Here is a 19,729-nt window from a genome sequence, read left to right on the forward strand (position 1 = left end):
CCAGGAAGCTACAGGCCTGTCAGCCTCCCCTCCAGCCCTGCAAAGGTGATGCAACAGCTCCTCCAGGAAGACCTGGGAGTGCTGGTGGACAACAAGTTAAGCATGAGGCAGCAGTGTGCCCTTGTGGCCAGGAGGGCCAATGGTATGCTGGGGTGCATGAGGCAGAGCGTTGCCAGCAGGTGGAGGGAGGTGATCCTGCCCCTCTCCTCAGCCCTGGGGGGGCCACATCTGGAGTGCTGTGTCCAGTTCTGGGCTCCCCAGTTCAAGAGAGACATGGAGCTCCTGGAGAGAGTCCAGCGGAGGGCTCTGAAGATGATGAGGGGACTGGAGCATGTCTCCTCTGAGGAAAGGCTGAGAGAGCTGGGCCTCTTTAGCCTGGAGAAGAGAAGACTGAGAGGGGGGATCTCATCAACGTGTATAAGTATCTGAAGGGGGGGTGTCAAGAGGATGGGGCCAGTCTCTTCTCCGTGGTGCCCAGCAACAGGACAAGAGGCAATGGGCAGAAACTTAACCACAGGCAGTTCCGTCTGAACATGAGGAAAAACTTCTTTCCTGGGAGGGTGACGGAGCCCTGGAAGAGGTTGCCCAGAGAGGTTGTGGAGTCTCCTTCCCTGGAGATACTCAAAACCTGCCTGGATGCGATCCTGTGCAGTGTGCTCTAGAGGACCCTGCTTGAGCAGGGGGGTTGGACTAGATGACCTCCAGAGGTCCCTTCCAACCTTGGCCATTCTGTGATTCTATCTCATCATACACATGCATGCCTTAATAACTGTAGCTATTTATCAGTACCATTCTCACATCTCTAAAAGCCACATCTTTTTTGATTTATACTTCTTTATTCTCTCACGCAGGTCTCAACCTCTCACACAGGTCCCAGTTAGCATGCAAGCCAGAGTTGACAGAAACTCGTTTTGCATGTGCCTTCCGTGATGCAGTGTTTAGTTTCACTGTCCTTCCATCCAGATGTCATTCAACAAAAGCCAAAAAACTCCCATATTAATGAATACATAATTATTATAGATAACAGGTATTCATAAAATATATTATAATGCCTTTTAGAGACCTAATGGCTGTAAGCATAAAAATATGGCTTTTACTGTATCTTTGATAGCAATTTTTTTCTTCTGTCTTAGTAAAGATACTAGATGTCAAATGCCTGTTGTTTCCTCTGTACTGTCTCACTATCACTGACACTTTGTCACAGTGACAGTATTAGATGACCAAACATAATTTAAGATAACCTAAATAGTGTCTGAGATTTAAAAAAAAAAGTGTAATATTCTGATAGTGTTACAGAAAAGCTTCTATTTTTTTAAATATACTTTACTGTTTTCACAGCCTATACATATCAGACGTCAGATATCATCTCACCTCACTAGCGAATTATGTATGTAATTTAAAAATTGTATTTTGCAGGAAAATTGTGAGATCGATACGGCATAAACTAAACTAACATCTGTGCATAGATCATGAATAGATTCAGAAAGAGAATGTATTTTCACCATCTGAATTACGTTAGTGAAAGTGGCCTGTTCAGAGCTCTAGATTGATTGGGCAAAACCAATTTCACAAATTAAGCTAACTAATTCAAAATGAGGTGAGATATTCCCATGTGATGATGCAGACATAACCTTATTCAAATATTCTTAACCAATATTCATTTTCACCTTGGCAAAGAAAGGGGATTAACCAGTAGATGACCCTCAAAATAACATTGTAAGCACAAGAAGTAAAGGGCCTAAGATCGTATGCACTTTTGAGTAGTTCATTGCTCTTGTTCCTTGAAATTAACAAGATATTAATTGAACTCAGCACCCTTCAGTCCTGGGTCAAGTTCTGCCAGCCAAAGAAGACTTCAAGAATAACCTGTAAAGAAGAAAATTTAACAGACCGAAGCAGTTGAGTAACCACCATTTTGGAATGAAAACACTTGCCAGAAGAGCACCAGTCAGAGGTGATCCTGTGACAGCAGATCCTAGCTCAGTGCTCCTTGTCTTCAAGACACCTCTACGCCTATGGTGCTTACTTTCCGCGTCTAGGACAAAGAAGTGACCAGTTATAATTATTCTTATTCAGGTATATGTGCAATAAATGCATTTACAAGACCTGCAATGATGTTGGAAAAGTTACCACATTCTGTCTTAACATCTGCTGGCTAACCTTTTTTCTCAGGCTAGGAAAAGTTAGACATGAAAGGACAGCTAGAAAAACTATGCCTCAGCAGAAACTCTTAGAAGCCTCTATAAGAAAAAATGTCTCATGATGGTTTTTATCTCAAGTTTAATTTGCAAGGAATCCCCACTGATAATAGCAGAGGTAAGAAAAAGCAATTTAAAGGACTAGCTTGCAGAAGTCAGTTCTGGAAAAAAATCACAGGCTCTTTGAAATATTGCCACTTTCCATTCTTGCTATTGTCTCTCAGTTATTCCTCAGCTGTTGCTTCTTTATTCTTCAGATATTCCATGCGCTCAAGTTGTTAAAAAGCATCTGCAAGTAGCAAGTCTGCCAGAGATGCAGAAGACTGATAACCAGGATTTATAGGGACTGCTAATATTTGCCATGAAAACAGTACACTTATCATTAGCGTGTGTAACTATCCATTGCTGATCACTTAAATCTCCTTAAGAGCTTTTGAAGCCCTTTGATTTATTTAATCAACAATTTATTGTATGCCTTTATTTTTTTCTAGAAATTATGATTTGTATATTTTAAAGTGGTTTTAGTAACATATAAAACTATTAATGTTGTCCTGATACTTAGTACAAGCACTTTTCTGCAGCCTGCCACCTTATTCATTTTTTGTCCAGCTCTCTCCTTTAATTTACTTTTAATTACCAAAGCATTCCTAAATATTGATTTATCTGTCCTTAACAGAAATATTGTATTTGTTGTCTTTAAAAATATTTAATTGAAAGGCACCAAGAATACTATTTTTAATTACTACAGCTTGGTCTTTTCCAAGAAAAGCAACCAATTTATTTCTCAGATGATGATATTTAGGTCCTATCCCTTGAAGCGAGTAATATCTTCAACAGAGCATGCAATAGTGATAATTAGTGACTCACTAATTGCTTAATTGGAGCTAATTGGAACTATTGCTTAATCTATTCTAAAACATAAATAATAAGATTGTGACTAAAATTAATATTCTAATAACATCCTTATAAATTTTCTTGTAGATTGTGTCTGTTTTGAAATGAAGTCTCCTCCGAGTATGCTATTGAAAACTACTGTCACTGTTAATATATCCCAAAAGAGAGATGCCATACCAAATGCCACACAATCAGCAGTTTTATTTGAATGCTAACCCATTAACATTGTTCTAGCTTTTACGACAAATGCAACAAGCTCAGGAATAAGCTAGTTATTTGCTAAGGAAATCCCCATTATTCTTTTCTTAGAGTACTATTCAATTTAGTTCCAGAAAAATGGCTCTATGCAAAATATATATGCCTAGCATTTATGGGCATCTGTTATAAATTCAAACATTGTACTTAATAATCAGTTTCTCATTTTATCCTTGAAAAAGTTATTTCCCTATAAAGCGTACATGAAGTGTTTGCCAATATTTCCTCCCTTACCTTTTTTTATAGCAATGAGAGGTGGACAGAGACCAATGTCAGGTTTGGAAGAAAGCTGTGTTTCTTTCGGTTCTTCTTCTGATTCCCGCTGTGCAAAGTGATAAGGAGAAGAACTAGGCTTAACTCTTCCCTCTAGTTCAGTTTCACCTCCCACTGGCTCCTCCATCTCCAGCACCACATAAAATAACCTAAATTAACAGTACAGAAAACAAACAACTGGACAATGTAACACTGCAAGGACCAACCACATCTTCAGTATTTTTATGCCCATTATAGCATCCCATATGATATATTAGTGAGGAAAAAAAAAACATTTCCTCTATCTACTTTTGGTAATTTAAAAGGAGAAGATCTAGCAAACCAGTATCATTTTCCAAACAGCTTTAGCTGGCAATCTACAGAATAATAAAAACCCATTCAAGTTTGCCCATTAACAAACCTTTAATTCCACAACTATCATTTTTCTCTGACCACTCAAATTTCTGGAGGTGGGAACTCACCCTTTGAGGGAGAGGTTAAGGTCCCTCTTGTTAAGAGCGCTGCAGGTCCAAAGCAAAGCTTTGGGCACAGAGTGCTAGGTGAGGCACTTGCTCACCCCCAGATGGGATGCCTTGCTGGGTGCACGTGGCCTGCTCAGCTGCTATGGCAACCCTTACACAAACCCAGCTAACAACCTCGCACCCCGAAGGCACCTCATTTGCCCCAGTCTCTCACCACCAGTGAAGCTCTGATTTTGTAACTGCTCCCAAGGATTTTTTTTTTTGTTTGGCTGTTTTTTCAAGCAACGTACTTTTCTCTTAGCAGGAAATAAATCTTTAAGGATATAGTTTCCATGAGCCTCTTAAACGCACTGTTGCTAGGAAACATGTACACAGCAGAGTTATACAAAGAGCCACAGGAGGGCATAGCTAGCTGTATCCCAGCAATGAAGTAACGCTTCTTAAACACAACCCTTCTTGGCAAAATAACAACCACCTGGCCTCTGTGTAAAATATGAAGAGATACAGCTAAGAAAAATAATCGAATGATGACTTTCTCTTTTTTTCTGCTGGGCAAAGTCACTTGTAGATAGAGCTGAAAGGTATCACGTGGTTCCCAGGTTCTTAGGTAGCTGATACCTAAGACCTATTGCTTTTGTAGCAACATATTACCATTTTAACTGAAACGTTAAATACCTGACAAAGCTTCTACATCTTTTTTTCACAGACTCTGAAAACCTTGACTTAAGGTCCCAAAATATTAACAGCCACCTCAAAACTGAAAGACTGCAAAAACAATCAAAGCTTGAGGAAGAGGGGGAGGTGCGGCCTGCAGCCCCGCAGGCTACCGAAGCCCCCCTCCCCATAAGGGAGCAGCCGGCGTCCCCTCGCTCCCGCCAGCTAGGTTGCATCCCTTAATAGTCTACCCATACGCGTTTACACAACCGCCTCCACACCAGACTGAGGCTACTTAGCGAGAACAAGGCAAGCCACTCCACCGTCACTACAGAGCCAGAGGCGGTACCTCCCTCCTAGAGTAGACTTTTTAGAAGCATGAACATCCCCTTCCCGCCCCATTTCCGAGCCCGCGCAGGCGCAGACCGCTGCCCTAACAGGTGAAATGGTAAGTCTAGCCCGCATGCGCACTAGCCACTAGTCGTGGGTAAGCGATGAGCTTTCTTCTGCGCTTGCGCGCCGGGTCTTGTGCCCCTGGGTGACCGTGGCGCTTGCGCGCTGCGTGACTGTCACTGCCCTGCTGGGGAGTAGGCTGGAGCCCGTAAGTAGTGTTTGGGGCTCCTGCTCTCCCACCCCTGGCCCTGCGCCAAAGCCCCAGCCGGTGAGCGCTGCGGTGTCGGCTCCTGCTAGGCTATCGCTGTTTGTAGTGACCCGAGCTTTTGCTCGAGTCTGGAACGGGAAGTGGAGGGGGGCCGGGCCGAGCTGAGCGATCCGGGAAGCCTCTCGGGATCATGGGGCCGAAGAGGGGCTGAGGGCTCCTCCTGCGCGCTGTGGCGCAGGAGCCCTGTCCGCGGGCCTCCGCCGAGGCAGAAGGGGCGCGACCATGGCGGGTCCGCAGCCTGGCCTGCGCGCTCGGGGCAGGTCTCCGGCCTTTGCCTAGCAGCAGCGGGCACCTTCGTCGATGCCGATGACTCGGGTTGCGCGGCCCCGATAGGGAACGGGGCTGGGCCGGGGGTCGCCGCCGTTTCCTGTGTGCCGTGTTAGGAGGGGAAGCTGCGTGGTGGGGAGGCTCGCGCCGGGGCGCAGGCGCTCCCCTGGGAACTGGTGGTATTGCTCGCTGGCTTCTTGGTTTCACAGTTGGAACCTCGGTGCAGAGGATGAGGGGATGAGGGTATGCTTGCTACTGAAGCTTTTCCAAGATTGCTTGCTTGCTTTCTTCCTTCCTGTTTGTCTGTCTGTCTTTGTGTCTCGTTCCAGCACATAGCTCTGAGGATGTGTGTGGTTCTGGCTCGTAGCCAGAAGGTTGTAAAGGTTGGCATTGTTTCTTAACGTTTGCTCTTATATGAATAGGTAGCAGTTGTACAACCTGTGTACCTTAGCAAGCTGGTATGCAATCATACCAGCTTAGGTGTGATTACCTAAGCTTAGGGTGTTACGGCATACTGGCTTCTAACTTTCTTTGTGGGACATACTTAATAGACCAGGATAGTGGCTCTGTGAGTTAGAGTATAATTATATTGAGTGTATCCAGATTTGTTAATAAAGGAAGTAATTCAGCATAAAACTATCTGCCATAGATGCTGTTTCTGTAGTAAGTCCATATTTAAAAATAACAGGTTTTTTTGATTGTAGATATGTTTGTGACAGCTTAGGAGTGGATTGAGCTAAACAGAAATAGGGTATTTGTTACAAAGTGTGAGTGGTAGGAGTAGATCCTCTATTCTGAAATGTGGAGTAGGAAATCAAACTTAATTTAGGGTAAATGGGTTATTAGCAGAGAAGTGATGGGTATGTTTGCGAAGCTGAGGGGGTAAAGTAGGGTATGAGTTTATACTGCAAAAGTAATTCTGTTATAAACACTCTTTAGACATGTAATTTTTGAAGGCTGATCATAAAAAAGTCAAACTTGAGAAAGAAATAGACTAGCTTTTGGGTTAACTGTACCTGAAATCTTTCTTAACCCTGCAAAGTTCTAAAATAGCTAATTCTAATAAAGCTAAAACTATTATAATGCAGGAAAAATAGAGGTTACTTATGCTCCATATTAATGTGAAAGCTTTTTATTACTGAGATGTTACGTTATCCAAGAATAAATGCTGTAAAACCAGGAAGTTAACCATTAATTCAAACAGAAGTCTATGCAGGTTGATGTGAAATGTAATCGAGACTCTAAAACAATTTTAGTTCTGTGACACATAATATCTTTACAGTAACGTGGTCTTTATTCTGCATTTAAAATGTAATTAACTGTAGATCAAACTGATGTTTTAAAATTTCCTTCTTTCTCCTTCCTGAGACCTTAACAAATTTTACAGCAGTACTTATTCAAAATGTTTGCCGTTGCCTGCAAGTTTCTCTACTTTTTCTAGACTGATGATTTAGACCTTATGTGTCAGGTTATGTAATATCAATGCCTAGGCCTACAATGGTTAGAAGGCCCCATGCTGTGCAGTAGTAGTGGAGGAATATAGCTGCTAGCATGGCATTATTAGGGTAAGACTTGCGTTAATTCCACAGTTCTGTGCACCCTGTATGGTTCTTCATCAGATCTCAAATTAAGTTGGTAAGCTGTTGCTGATGCAGAAGATCTTAAGGCGGCATTACAAATCAATAACTTACATTTGCTGAAAACAGCGAAGAGGGAATCAGATTAGTGAGTCTTCCTCACAGAAAATTGATCGGTTTCTTCATACTGTCTTTCGTGTAATAAAGCTGATAGTTCATTTTTGTCTTTAACACAGCTTATTCTTCCAGAATTTCCTGATGGAAATTAAACCTTTTCTGTTTAAGGGTGCTGGCATGAAAAGTTGTACTTATGAAACATAAAGGTAAAAATGACTTGATTAGTGGATTAAAAGTGCTATACAAAGGTTATGTGTTAATTTAACATTTGTTAATGTGTTAATTTAATGTATAATCTGTCTTTTTTAAAATTCTTGAATATAGCCTGTGTATGATCACCAAATATTAACCAGGAAAGGTATTAAATTAGGATAAGGATTTCAGTTAAGACCATCTGAAAAAAGTGGTTCTTAAATGTTTTCCACACACATACTCATTACCTCTGTTGTCTCATCTAGATTGTGCTGATGTTGGAGAATGTGATATAGTATTTCCTGCCTTCCATGTGGAGTCAGGATATTACAGATGTAGAGTTTAAGTGATCTACTGAATATACTAATGCACTGTGCCTTGAAAGTTTTTAATGTCAAGGAAGAATATGGATTTGACGGAATATGATTGTCATAGTAACAGAGCAGAACCTGGAAGCATCCTATTTGATTCCAGGAATCAAGATATAAAATGTTTCTTACCATCTGGAAGGAACCAGGAACTCCAGATATGTTCATATCTTGTGGAGTTCTATGCATAGCATGTTCTTGCATTTTCAGTGATTGGGATCGTTCCTGTCTTCCATGAGTAGCTAGTGAAGCATGAAAGGACAGGTCTGTTTCTATTGCCAGCAACTTTGCCTGTTCAGCATTTTGTGTCTAATATTAGTTTGTGTCTTGATTTCATTGGAAATTCCACTGGAGATTTAAGTGAAATACTTCATTAATTTTTCCCTGCATACCTGCATCTCTGAACCGATACTGTGAAAAGAAATGAATGCAAGAGAAGAATATAAAAATATTTTTCTATCAAAAATAGAAATGAAACTGCTTTAAAATTAAGTCTGCAAGTTTAGAGCTTCTATAACGATGTTTCTTTCTATTCTTGGTAGCATATTTGAGCTGTTGAAGAGGAGCTATGATTTTCATAGCTTTTCCAAATTCAAGTTCAGTACAAGTTACTGTTTTTGTCCAGAGTTGCCACAAGATTCTTTTGTGCATGTCTCGTTCCCCTTCTAATAGGCAAGTGTGTTTTAGAATTAGATAGAATCTGATTTTAAAATGAAGATTTGTAGTTTTCTTTTTTGCAAATTTGGTTATTGATACAAACTTACGGAGAGAAAGATAAATGCAAAAACTCTAGTTGGAGACCTTTCAGGTAAGGTAATGAAACAGAATAATTGATTAAAAAGGTGATTTTGTATATTTCTAATTACTACTGTTTATAATGCTTTGTAATGATTCTTCTGCAGAGTTGCTCAATTTCTATTGCCAAGGTTAGTTCTCCAGTTGTTAGCTTTGAAATGTCATATCAAATGCAAATATTTTATAATAAGTTTTATATTTTCTTTCCAGTACTGTTAAATTATGAAGGCATTTTGAGGTCCTAATCAACAATGGAGGAAACGGATAGGGAAGCAGTTGCAACAGCTGTTCAGAGAGTAGCTGGAATGCTTCAGCGTCCTGATCAGCTAGATAAAGTAGAGCAGTACCGCAGGAGGGAAGCTCGTAAGAAGGCTTCAGTAGAAGCTCGACTCAAGGTACAAACTTTGATAAGCCTGAGTGTCCACAGTGCAGAACAAGTGTTTCTTTTATTTATTTTTCACTTGTACATTTTCATCCAGGTAGTTTTAGACCATGGACTTTTTTGCTCTGTGTCTCCCAAAACCCTCTGTATTCTGAATCTGATACAAGCTAACATTCTGTGTCTTATTGAAAATTCATCAAAGGTCAAGCATTCTCATTTCCTATAATTTCTACAGTTTATCAATAGAGAACTCCCCTCATCCTGTACAACCTCTCAGCCAACAAATCTTCATTGTAATGACTGAATACTGAACTTGTAATAAAAATTGAGAATTACCTCTGAAAAGGGTCAACACTGAAAATGCATTTGATCTCTGACCTGTTCTTGGGTTTAGGTAGGACCTAAGATTTGTACCCAAATCTCCTTTTAGGTAGGACTCAAGATTTGTACCCAAATCTTCTAAATAGCATATGGTAATATGTTTGTGGGAGAAAATGATCCTAAAGTCCTTACTGAATGTCAAAAAATCCTTAGTTTTTTTTTCTTTCTTTTTTTTCCCCCTGAATGTTTCTGGCCATAATGCAGTCTTGAAAATAGCCTGTATTCCCTTCTGGCACAGTAGCAGCAACTATATTTAAGTAAACAAAAAACAAACTGTAAGGTTTGGCATAAGCAGTTAAATCCAGGGTTACAACAGACTTTTTAGGGTAAAGAATAATAAGAAATATTTCCTCGATATTCCCATAAAGATTAAAAGAAAAAACTTTATCAAGGGAGCAGGAAAGGAATTGAAGACTTCCCCTTTTTTTCTTGAGGCGTTTTTATCCCAGTGACCAAGGGAGGAGGGCAGGTCCAATGTAAATACTTGAAATTTTTAGAATCTGGTTTAAATGAAGTCCTCTTAGTTAGCTGCATATTAAATGAGTCACTTATGTTTTTGTTTCTTGTTGATTTCTTCCCCCCACCCCACGCACATACACATATACATGCTCTCTCACATACTTAGCCTGGTATATGAATAAAGTACTGTTTAGTGACTGTGTTACTGAGTTCAGTGTTTTCTTTCAGTGTTATTTACTAGCCAGCAGTCTTAGAAGAATCTCATTTTCAGTAACTGGAAGAAAGCCTTAGAAAAGTGTTTTGAGAAATATTTTTGTTTTTACCAGATCCAAATGCACCAAATTTTTATGCGTTTCATCTAATCTTATGCTTCGGCATGAGTTAGTGTATCTTACCGCTGTTTTACTGTCCTGTGCCTTGTTTGTATGATTCTGTATGAAGAGGAAGAGAGATTGTCCTCTTTGAAAGGGAAAATCTGTTATCAAATTACACTAATTTTCATTTTGCTTTAGCGTAGAAGTACAAATTTTTCTGATAACTTGGACTGGATTTTTCAGACTGAGGCAGGAAGCATGTGTCTATTAAAAACAAATCAACAGTCAAGTTGTTATCAAGTATTGATACCACATGAGCACATTCACTTGCCTACTGGCTGCTTCTGCAAACAGTAAATGCATAAATATAATTTTACGAGCATCTAAATCCATGAGGTATCACACTTTATAGCCAGAAACTTCCCTTGTCACTTATTGTAAGTTGCCTTAACTTCAGTCATTTATAGATGGCTAGAGACACCTCTTCCAAAAAGTACAATAATCCTTTACCATTGAGAATGCATTCCTGAAACATACACTAACATGGGGTGGTTAGTGATTCAATGTGAATCACTTAGTGATTCAATTCAAAACAATTTTTCCGATAAGAATTAATATAATAGAGGGGGAATGTGGGGAGAGTTAGAAATTCACACAACAAATACACAGGGAGAGTATATATGGTGTGGAGAGTGAGTCGTCAGGATGATGGAGTTGCTGACTTTTCATATTGGATCACCGTTGAGGAAGATTTCGGCTGCTTCATCTCTGCAAATCTGTGCGAGTGAACACTGTAAACCTTTTAGTAGGAACATTTTGGTGCTTCTTTCTGACTGGATATGCTTTCATCCTTGTCATTGTTTTCCTCAGATGCATTAAGATAATCAAGTCAATCATGGGTAAAGAATAGAAAACCAGGATAACAGTTGTATGTCACTTTCAGATAGGTGAAGCAGCTGACATCTTCTGGAATGGTGTTCTGCTCAAAAAAAACCCCAGCACATCCTCCAGCTGGTGATCCTGCTCTTCCTCTCCATCCTCTCCCTAATACTTGTTTTGTATATTTCTTATATCCCTCCCTGCATTTCTTCTTGCATTACATAAATTGTTATAGGAAAAAACTGCTTTGAAGTGTGTCCAGCTTGGCTCCTTCATGCGTGAGACTGATGGCAGTTAGTGGAGGAGGGTGTTAAACAGTTGGTACCAGAATTCTGAAACACTGGATGGAGAAGCACCAGCTAACCCTGTAGGCTCATACCTTTGGGCTATACAATCCCAAATGTAGGCAAAGATCTGCTTGGACTCTGTTCCAGAGCCTGAGAAATTACCTGTGTTGACAGCCATCTCTGCTTAAGCGCTTCCTCAGTTCTAGGAGAGTTCCTAGATCGTGGGTTACATACCTGAATCGTCTTCCTTTCGATTCTTAGCTGCTGTGCAACCATGAATTTGAACCATAGGGCTCTAAAGAGACTAGGCAGGCATGAGCATGCTGGTTCTGTAGCTTAATACTGAGGACTGTCACTTGGAAAGAGGTAACATTGAAGTTTAAGAGTTCTGGTGATGGGTTTGTTATTTTGAGGTTTTTGTTTGGGGTTTTTTGTTTGTTTGTTTTTAATTCAGTGATGATCAGTCCAATGTAAAGAGAATATGCATTCTATGAAACAAAGCCTAGAATTCTAGGACGTGCCCCCTGCCCCAACTGACTATTTTAAGACAAATTGAACATTTGGATGGGTATCTGTTATGAGTTTCTGTGGCTGGTCGTATCAGTGATCAAGATTACTGATTTTATCTATTTAACATGACCAAGTTTCTACAAAAGTTAAATAGTAAAAATTTGAACAAGTAGCACTTGGAAGACCTGCATCAGAAAAAAAATGAAAAATTGAATCAGAAGAATTGAATACTTAATGGTCAAGTGATTTTTAAAAAGCTTTCTGGTCAGCTTCAGAAAATTATGTCTCTCTACAGTATTTTAGCATATTATATTTTAGTGCCTTGGTTATCTCAGTTACTGTAGGCAAAAGATGTATTAAGGAGGCAATTCTGCAGATTGATATTGTATAAAAATGCCTTAGCAGTGGTTAGTTGTATTGAGTCTGACAGAAAAACACATTTTTATCAGTAAAATCAGCATTTCATATTTTAAAGGTGTATAAATAGCAATGATTTAAGAATCACTGCATTTTTCTGGGTCTCCTCCAGTACATTTAAAACACAATTAAGTGTTGGTCATAGTTACTAGTATCAGACAAAAAGTTCCATGACTGCCCAGGCTTTTTGGCCTTGCAAGTATATGGTAGAAATTGTCTTGGGACTATCAACATCTGAGCTTTTGTTGATGTCTGCTTTTGGCTTATCTTTTAAAGTTTGTGATTTCCAGTTTCATTTTCCACTAATTTAAGTTCATCTTAGTCACTTTTTTTTTTAATACGTATATATAAAATATGCTGTACATGTGATTTGCTTTCTTTCACTTGGATATGCATGTTCTGTAGTGTCTGGACTCTGAAATGACATTCAAGACTGGTAGCCTATTTGAAGTGACAGGTAACACTCCTGGAAAAAAATTACTTGAGGTTATTGATGTAGATATCTCTCTTTATGCCATAATAATCCAGTAGCTGGATTGTCAGTCTGGTTGCTGACACTTTACAATGAAGAAATACTATTCTGCTTTTTTATTGTTTTGGCTGAATTTGTTTTGATTTCCTAGCATTCTGGCACCACAACTTATTTTTAAGAGAACTTTTTCCATTGGCAGTCAAAAATTGTAATTGCTTTAATAAACAATTTTGTCGATCTGTACATTCAAAGCATTCTAGTGAGATAACTGGATCATCTTCTGATATCCCCCTTTGAAATGAACTCAAGAAGGAAATGCAAAGAAACCTCATTCTACTTTCCCACGATTCTAGTTTAAAATAGACTTGCAAAGATGATATGTCTGCACATCTGCCTAAATTTCTAAGCTCCTACATTAGCTTTATGTTTGAAGTAGTTGTCTGTCCTTCAAAAAAACTCTTCTATTTAAAACATGCACACACACACACACACACACACACACACACACACCTCATAAATTACACATTTCTAATAAGCTATAATGTCCTTCTCAGTTATTTTTCTCTGAAAATGTTACTCATGTGTGTTTGATACTGATCTTATATAGTGATTGATATAAGAGGTTTTTTCTTTATCTTTTTGTTTGTATTTAAGGCAGCAATCCAGTCACAGTTAGATGGAGTACGAACAGGTTTAAGTCAACTGCACAATGCACTGAACGATGTAAAGGACATTCAGCAATCTTTGATTGATGTCAATAAGGACTGGAGGCAGAGTATCAACACCATAGAAAACCTCAAAGATGTTAAGGATGCTGTAGTGCAACATAGCCAGCTGGCAGCTGCTGTAGAAAATCTCAAAAACATCTTTTCAGGTAATCTAAAGTTCTTTATGTAATTCATCACAAGTTGAAAGCACTTCAAAATGGTACTAACAGCTGTATAATCAGGTAACATGGTGAACTTCAAAACTCACTAGGAATGAGGAGTTAAGGAAAAATCATCTGGACATGAGGTTCAGAAAAGTAGCTGGCAACCGTTTGATTGCCATTCATTCTGAATTGCTATGTGAGAACTTCCACTCTGGCTTATCTCTCTTTTGGAGATGTGAAGGTTGGGGGCAGCCTTGGCTGCAGTGACCTCGAGATGGTGGAGTTCAGGGGCCTGTGAAGAGGAAGCAGGGCAATAAGTAGGACTGCAGCCCCGGACTTCAGGAGAGCAAAAGTTGGCCTCTTGAGGGACCTACTTGGAGGAACCCCATGCGGTAGGGCCCTTGAAGGAAGGGGGGTCCAAGAAAGCTGGTTAATATTCAAGTATCACCTCCTCCAGGCTCAAGATCAGTGCATCCCTCTGAGGAAGAAGTCCAGCAAAGCGGGCAGGAAAGGGTGATGAAGGGTAGAGAGAAGGCAGAGTTATTGAATGCTGCCTTTGCTTCAGTCTTCACTGCTAAGGCCAGTCCTCAGGAATTCCAGACCCTGGGGACAAGAGAGGAAGTCTGGAGAAAGGAAGACTCTCCCTTGGTCGAGGAGGATCAGGTTAGAGGTCTTTTGTCCAAATTTGGCATCCATAAATCCATGGGCCCTGATGGGATGCACCCACGAGTGCTGAGGGAGCTGGTGGATGGTATCGCTAGGCCACTCTCCATCATCCTGGAAAGGTCCTGGAGATCAGGAGAGGTGCCTGAGGACTGGAGGAAAGCCAATGTCACCCCAGTCCTCCAAAAGGGTGAGAAGGAGGAGCCAGGAAACTACAGGCCTGTCAGCCTCCCCTCCAGCCCTGCAAAGGTGATGCAACAGCTCCTCCTGGAGGTCCTCACTAAGCATCTGGAGGACAAGCAGGTGATCAGGAGGAATCAGCACGGATTGACCAAAGGGAAATCATGCTTGACCAATCTGATCGCCTTCTGTGATGGAATGCCTGGCTGGGTAGATGAGGGGAGAGCAGTGGATGTTGTCTTTCTGGACTTCAGCAAGGCTTTGGACACTGTCTCCCATCACCTCCTCCTAGGTAAGCGCAGGAAGTGTGGGTTAGGTGAGTGGACAGTGAGGTGGCTTGAGAACTGGCTGGATGGCCGAGCTCAGAGGGTTGTGGTCAGTGGCGCAGAGTCAAGTTCGAGGCCTGTAGCTGGAGGCCCTGTGCCCCAGGGGTCAGTCCTGTGTCCAGTCTTGTTCAATGCATTCCTCAATGACCTGGAGGAAGGCTCAGAGTGCACCCTCAGCAAGTGTGCTGATGATCCAAAACTGGGGGGAGTGGCCGACACACCACAAGGCTGTGCTGCCATTCAGAGGGACCAGGACAGGCTGGAGAGCTGGGCGGAGAGGAACCTCCTGAAGTTCAACAAAGGCAAGTGCCGGGTCCTGCACCTCAGGAGGAAGAACCCCATGCACCAGTACAGGTTGGGGGTTGACGCGCTGGAAAGCAGCTCTGCCGAGAAGGACCTGGGAGTGCTGGTGGACAACAAGTTAAGCATGAGGCAGCAGTGTGCCCTTGTGGCCAGGAGGGCCAATGGTATGCTGGGGTGCATTAGGCAGAGCGTTGCCAGCAGGTGGAGGGAGGTGATCCTGCCCCTCTCCTCAGCCCTGGGGGGGCCACATCTGGAGTGCTGTGTCCAGTTCTGGGCTCCCCAGTTCAAGAGAGACATGGAGCTCCTGGAGAGAGTCCAGCGGAGGGCTCTGAAGATGATGAGGGGACTGGAGCATGTCTCCTCTGAGGAAAGGCTGAGAGAGCTGGGCCTCTTTAGCCTGGAGAAGAGAAGACTGAGAGGGGGGATCTCATCAACGTGTATAAGTATCTGAAGGGGGGGTGTCAAGAGGATGGGGCCAGTCTCTTCTCCGTGGTGCCCAGCAACAGGACAAGAGGCAATGGGCAGAAACTTAACCACAGGCAGTTCCGTCTGAACATGAGGAAAAACTTCTTTCCTGGGAGGGTGACGGAGCCCTGGAAGAGGTTGCCCAGAGAGGTTGTGGAGTCTCCTTCCCTGGAGATACTCAAAACCTGCCTGGACGTGATCCTGTGCAGTGTGCTCTAGAGGACCCTGCTTGAGCAGGGGCGTCGGACTAGATGATCCCCAGAGGTCCCTTTCAACCTTGGCCATTCTGTGATTCTATCTCATCATACACATGCATGTCACAGAAAAAGCTCTTTGCTAGCAATCAACAGCTGGAATAACATATTTACTATAGAAGACTAGAATGTTCAAGCAGCACATACAGAAGCAAAATGTAAAAAGATCCAAAATATTGTCAGTGGGTTCGGTACCTGCAATAATCCTTTTGGTTAAAAAGTCTCAAATGATTTTAGGAAGCAAATAATTTTGCAGAGAAATGCAATATATCAAACAGCAAAATCTCTAGTGAAGGATTCTCTAGCAATCTGACTGCATAATACTCTTGCTGAATCCAAAACCAATGCGAACTCTTAAATGCAGTTAGGAATCTTGGGGACTCTTCATTAATTGTTACAAGCAGAAGTATAAGCTACCTGAAGTTCAGCTGCACAGAATCTTCACTTCAGAATCAGGCAGCACAACTTCAGAAACCAACTCGTGCATAAAGAAATCATACATGGGAGACACTGCTTCCTTATACCATCGCACACCTAGCAAAGGTCCAGAAAATTAAATGATTAGTGTGGTATAGTGGGTGTTACAAAGATTTTTGAAAGAGAATCAATTATCTCTGTCCTTTATGCCAAACTTTTTGGTGAACATTTTTATTCAATTTTGATTCAGCATGAGATCCTTGCCAGGATCTCTCTGCTCAGTAGTCATTTTCAGAATTTTATGCCTCTGACAGAGTGAAAATTAAGGTTGCATACCTCTTTGATTTTATATCAATAATTTAAATAATCTTTCCTATCCCTTTCTATTTGAACAGTCTCCCATGAAATGTACTTATGAAGAACAACTGTTTCTCAGGCATGCTGGATTGGCTTGGTTAATCTCCCTAGGAGTGTATCTAGCTGGTGCAGTAAAAAACAGGGATACTATGTGCAATTTAATCAAAAAGACCTCTATCTCTGTTTACATGCTACATCTAGCAGTAGAAATTGAAGAAGAAGAAAAAAATCTGTATATTCCAATTTAAGTTATTGTGACAGTATTATTTATAAGAGAAATTCCATTTATTCCATTTATTATTTCTCTTATTTTCTCTTATAAATGGAATTGAAAATATAAACCTTTTCTTTTCTGATATGTTGAGAGGGTTTAAGTGTGAAGTGTCTCCCACCAATATTGTTATGCAATGTGGTTGGTTCCTTCAGAGCAAAACAAATGTTTTTACTATAGACTGGGAGTTTTTCACCGTAATTAATGATCGTGTATCTTCACACACCTTTCCTTTGGGTTGTCAGTTTTATCACAAACTGCCTTTACAGAGCGAATGCTTCCTCCATAGAGGTTTTCAGTTCTTTTCTCTGCAGGATCCTTGTCTGCTTCTATAGAATTATTCAGTACTTCAAATATTTTCAAATATTGCTAAACTATTTAGAAAATTAAAAAAAAATCTTCTAAATACTTTAGCAATATAGGTAGTTTTGCCTATTCTTCCTTCCTGCCTTAGTCAAGCAAACTGTCCTTTCCAGAAGGAGCTAAAATCCAATATTCATTGTGTATGTGCAGCCTCAGCTTCAACAGGGTGTCTTTTTTTTTTTTTAAATCAAGCAAGTTAAAAGTCTTATGCATAAGGTTTAAGAAAGCTAGTATTACAGTAAGTTTCAGAGTAGAGTTTCATGGATTCTTAAGGGGAGAGAGAAAGGAAATTGTCTTCTGTTGGCCTTATGATTTTAGTTTGTTTAGCCACTGGTCATCATAATAAAAGATGTGGAAGGGTTTTTAAACACATACAGCATTTTCTAGCAATTTTCGAATATATCAGAATGATTTCCTTTAAACGATTTCAAAATAATTGCTACAGCTATTCTGCAGTTTGCTTCTTGATGCTCTCAGTATCTTGTATTTATTTTTATACTCTGATTGTATCATTATTTTATTTTTTCTTCTTTTTTACTTTTATATTTCAGTTCCAGAGATAGTCAGGGAGGCACAAGATTTGATTGAACGAGGGGAACTTCTGCAAGCTCACCGAAAACTGATGGATTTAGAGTGTTCTCGTGATAACCTAATGTATGAGCAGTATCGTATGGACAGCAAGAACACACATGACATGAACCTTATCCATACATACTTCGGCGATATGCAGAAACTTTCTGAGGAGTTGGCAAAACAACTTTGGATGGTGGTTCAAAGATCTCTTGTTACGGTCCGTCGAGATCCAACTTTACTTGTTTCTGTTGTTAGGATAATTGAGAGGGAGGAGAAAATTGACAGGCGCATGTTAGATCGGAAAAAACAAACTGGGTTCATGCCCCCTGGGAGACCAAAGAAGTGGAAAGAAAAGATGTTCAACGTTTTAGAAAGAACTGTAAGCACCCGAATCGAAGGCACTCAAGCAGATACTAGAGAATCTGACAAAATGTGGCTTGTGCGCCATCTAGAAATCATACGTAAATATGTCCTTGATGATCTGCTAGTGGCTAAAACCCTATTGGACCAGTGCTTTCCTCCGCACTATGACATTTTCAAGAAATTACTAAGTATGTACCATCAGGCTTTGTCCATCCGCATGCAAGAGCTGGCTGCGGAAGATCTGGAAGCAAATGAGATTGTTAGCCTTCTGACCTGGGTTTTAAATACATATACAAGGTAAGATCCCCTTATCTTTTCAAAAAGCCTGTGTGTGGTGGTAGTGGTGGTGGTGGTTTTTTTTTTTTTAAAGGAGTAGTTGTGAGTAAGTGGCATATAAAACAATTAATACATTAATAATTATGTGTCTATTAATGTATAAGAAGTTAAAACTATCACAAAAAAACAGGAGTAATAGTAAAGAACTTGCTGTGTTGATATTTATTACGGTTTGTGCTTTATTCTTTGGATTTTCTAATACGTGATCTTTTGTTGCTTTGTAAGCTTAAGGTTTAATGTTATTATACAGCTATCTGAAGCCACTGTCACACTGAATAAGTATGTTCATATTTGTTTGCAGTTTTAGTGAAGTATTGACAAGAGTGGAACAGACTGGGAGCTCGTATATTTGAGCAGTTATTAACTTTATTATTCTCTTTGACAGGGATTGGGACTGTGTATGTTTATTATTGTGAAATGGAAACAATGTAGTAACTTTTTCTTTGTTTTCTCTTAGAACAATGTGTTGCTTTATTTATTGAGAAGAATATCTGCCTGTAGGTTGTCTCCTATAATACTGTGAAACTGATTTTCTTTTAAATGTTGTGATTTGTTAAGACAACTTATATGTTCCTTTTTTTTTTCTTCCAGATAGCAACAGCTCAGATAGCACGTGTTTTATTTTTGCTGGCATGTAATTACTAGGGCTACCAATTTATTTGAGGAAAAAGTAATATTAGCTTTCTTTTGGTTTATGGCTGTACTTCTGTTCTCAAAAGCTGGCATCAGCCCAGGGTCTGAGCTGTGTACGCTTCTGTTCTATTTATTGCCAGTTGTTCAACCTTGCTATTTCAACAAGTTAAACTCTTGATAAGTTACACTATAATATACAAATTTATAGGAGATAGAACCATTCTGTAGAATTTTTGTAACAGCTTTAAGATTCATTTTGTGTTTAGAACTCAATGCTTTACTCTACACTGCTACATCCTCCTGCTCTTCTTTCCTGCATGAAACAACCAGTAACATCCCCTTAGGCATGTTTACATACATGTTTAGGCTATCTAAGAGATGTGGCTAATGAATACAAGGCAACTATGAGATGAAGGAGCTTGAGTTCATTTTTCTCTTCTTCCTATGTTATTAGAAGGCTAGAGGAATAACCTGACAATGAATGAAAGTCAGAAATAATGTCAATTACACAACGTCAGTTCCTCCTACCTAGAGGGGTATG

At 40.3% G+C, this 19,729-nt stretch overlaps 2 protein-coding genes across 6 annotated transcripts in view; one reads left to right on the forward strand and one right to left on the reverse strand.

Moving 5' to 3' along the window:
• The window catches only part of LOC104149032 (dynein axonemal heavy chain 5), a 179,022-nt gene extending 173,930 nt beyond the window's left edge, over nt 1–5,092 (reverse strand). The window contains exons 1-3 of the mRNA XM_068936316.1: nt 4,757–5,092; nt 3,582–3,769; nt 1,935–2,035 (exon numbers count right to left, since the gene is read on the reverse strand). Of these exons, the coding sequence (XP_068792417.1) occupies nt 1,935–2,035; nt 3,582–3,769; nt 4,757–4,971 (504 nt within the window). The 5' untranslated portion in view covers nt 4,972–5,092. The remainder of the gene's footprint in view (nt 1–1,934; nt 2,036–3,581; nt 3,770–4,756) is intronic.
• Nucleotides 5,093–5,211: 119 nt separating this feature from the next.
• The window catches only part of EXOC3 (exocyst complex component 3), a 33,989-nt gene continuing 19,471 nt past the window's right edge, over nt 5,212–19,729 (forward strand). The window contains exons 1-5 of one of the 5 annotated variants that reach the window (XM_068936317.1): nt 5,219–5,336; nt 7,477–7,563; nt 8,923–9,107; nt 13,468–13,687; nt 17,835–18,516. In XM_068936317.1, the coding sequence (XP_068792418.1) occupies nt 8,964–9,107; nt 13,468–13,687; nt 17,835–18,516 (1,046 nt within the window). In that variant the 5' untranslated portion in view covers nt 5,219–5,336; nt 7,477–7,563; nt 8,923–8,963. Of the gene's footprint in view, nt 5,397–5,508; nt 5,907–7,476; nt 7,564–8,922; nt 9,108–13,467; nt 13,688–17,834; nt 18,517–19,729 lie in introns of those variants that run through there. The other 4 variants (XM_068936318.1, XM_068936319.1, XM_009682464.2 and 1 more) reach the window with 4 other exon arrangements.

Source organism: Struthio camelus, chromosome 2 (genome assembly GCF_040807025.1).
Source record: "Struthio camelus isolate bStrCam1 chromosome 2, bStrCam1.hap1, whole genome shotgun sequence".
NCBI classification, from domain to species: Eukaryota; Metazoa; Chordata; class Aves; order Struthioniformes; family Struthionidae; genus Struthio; species Struthio camelus.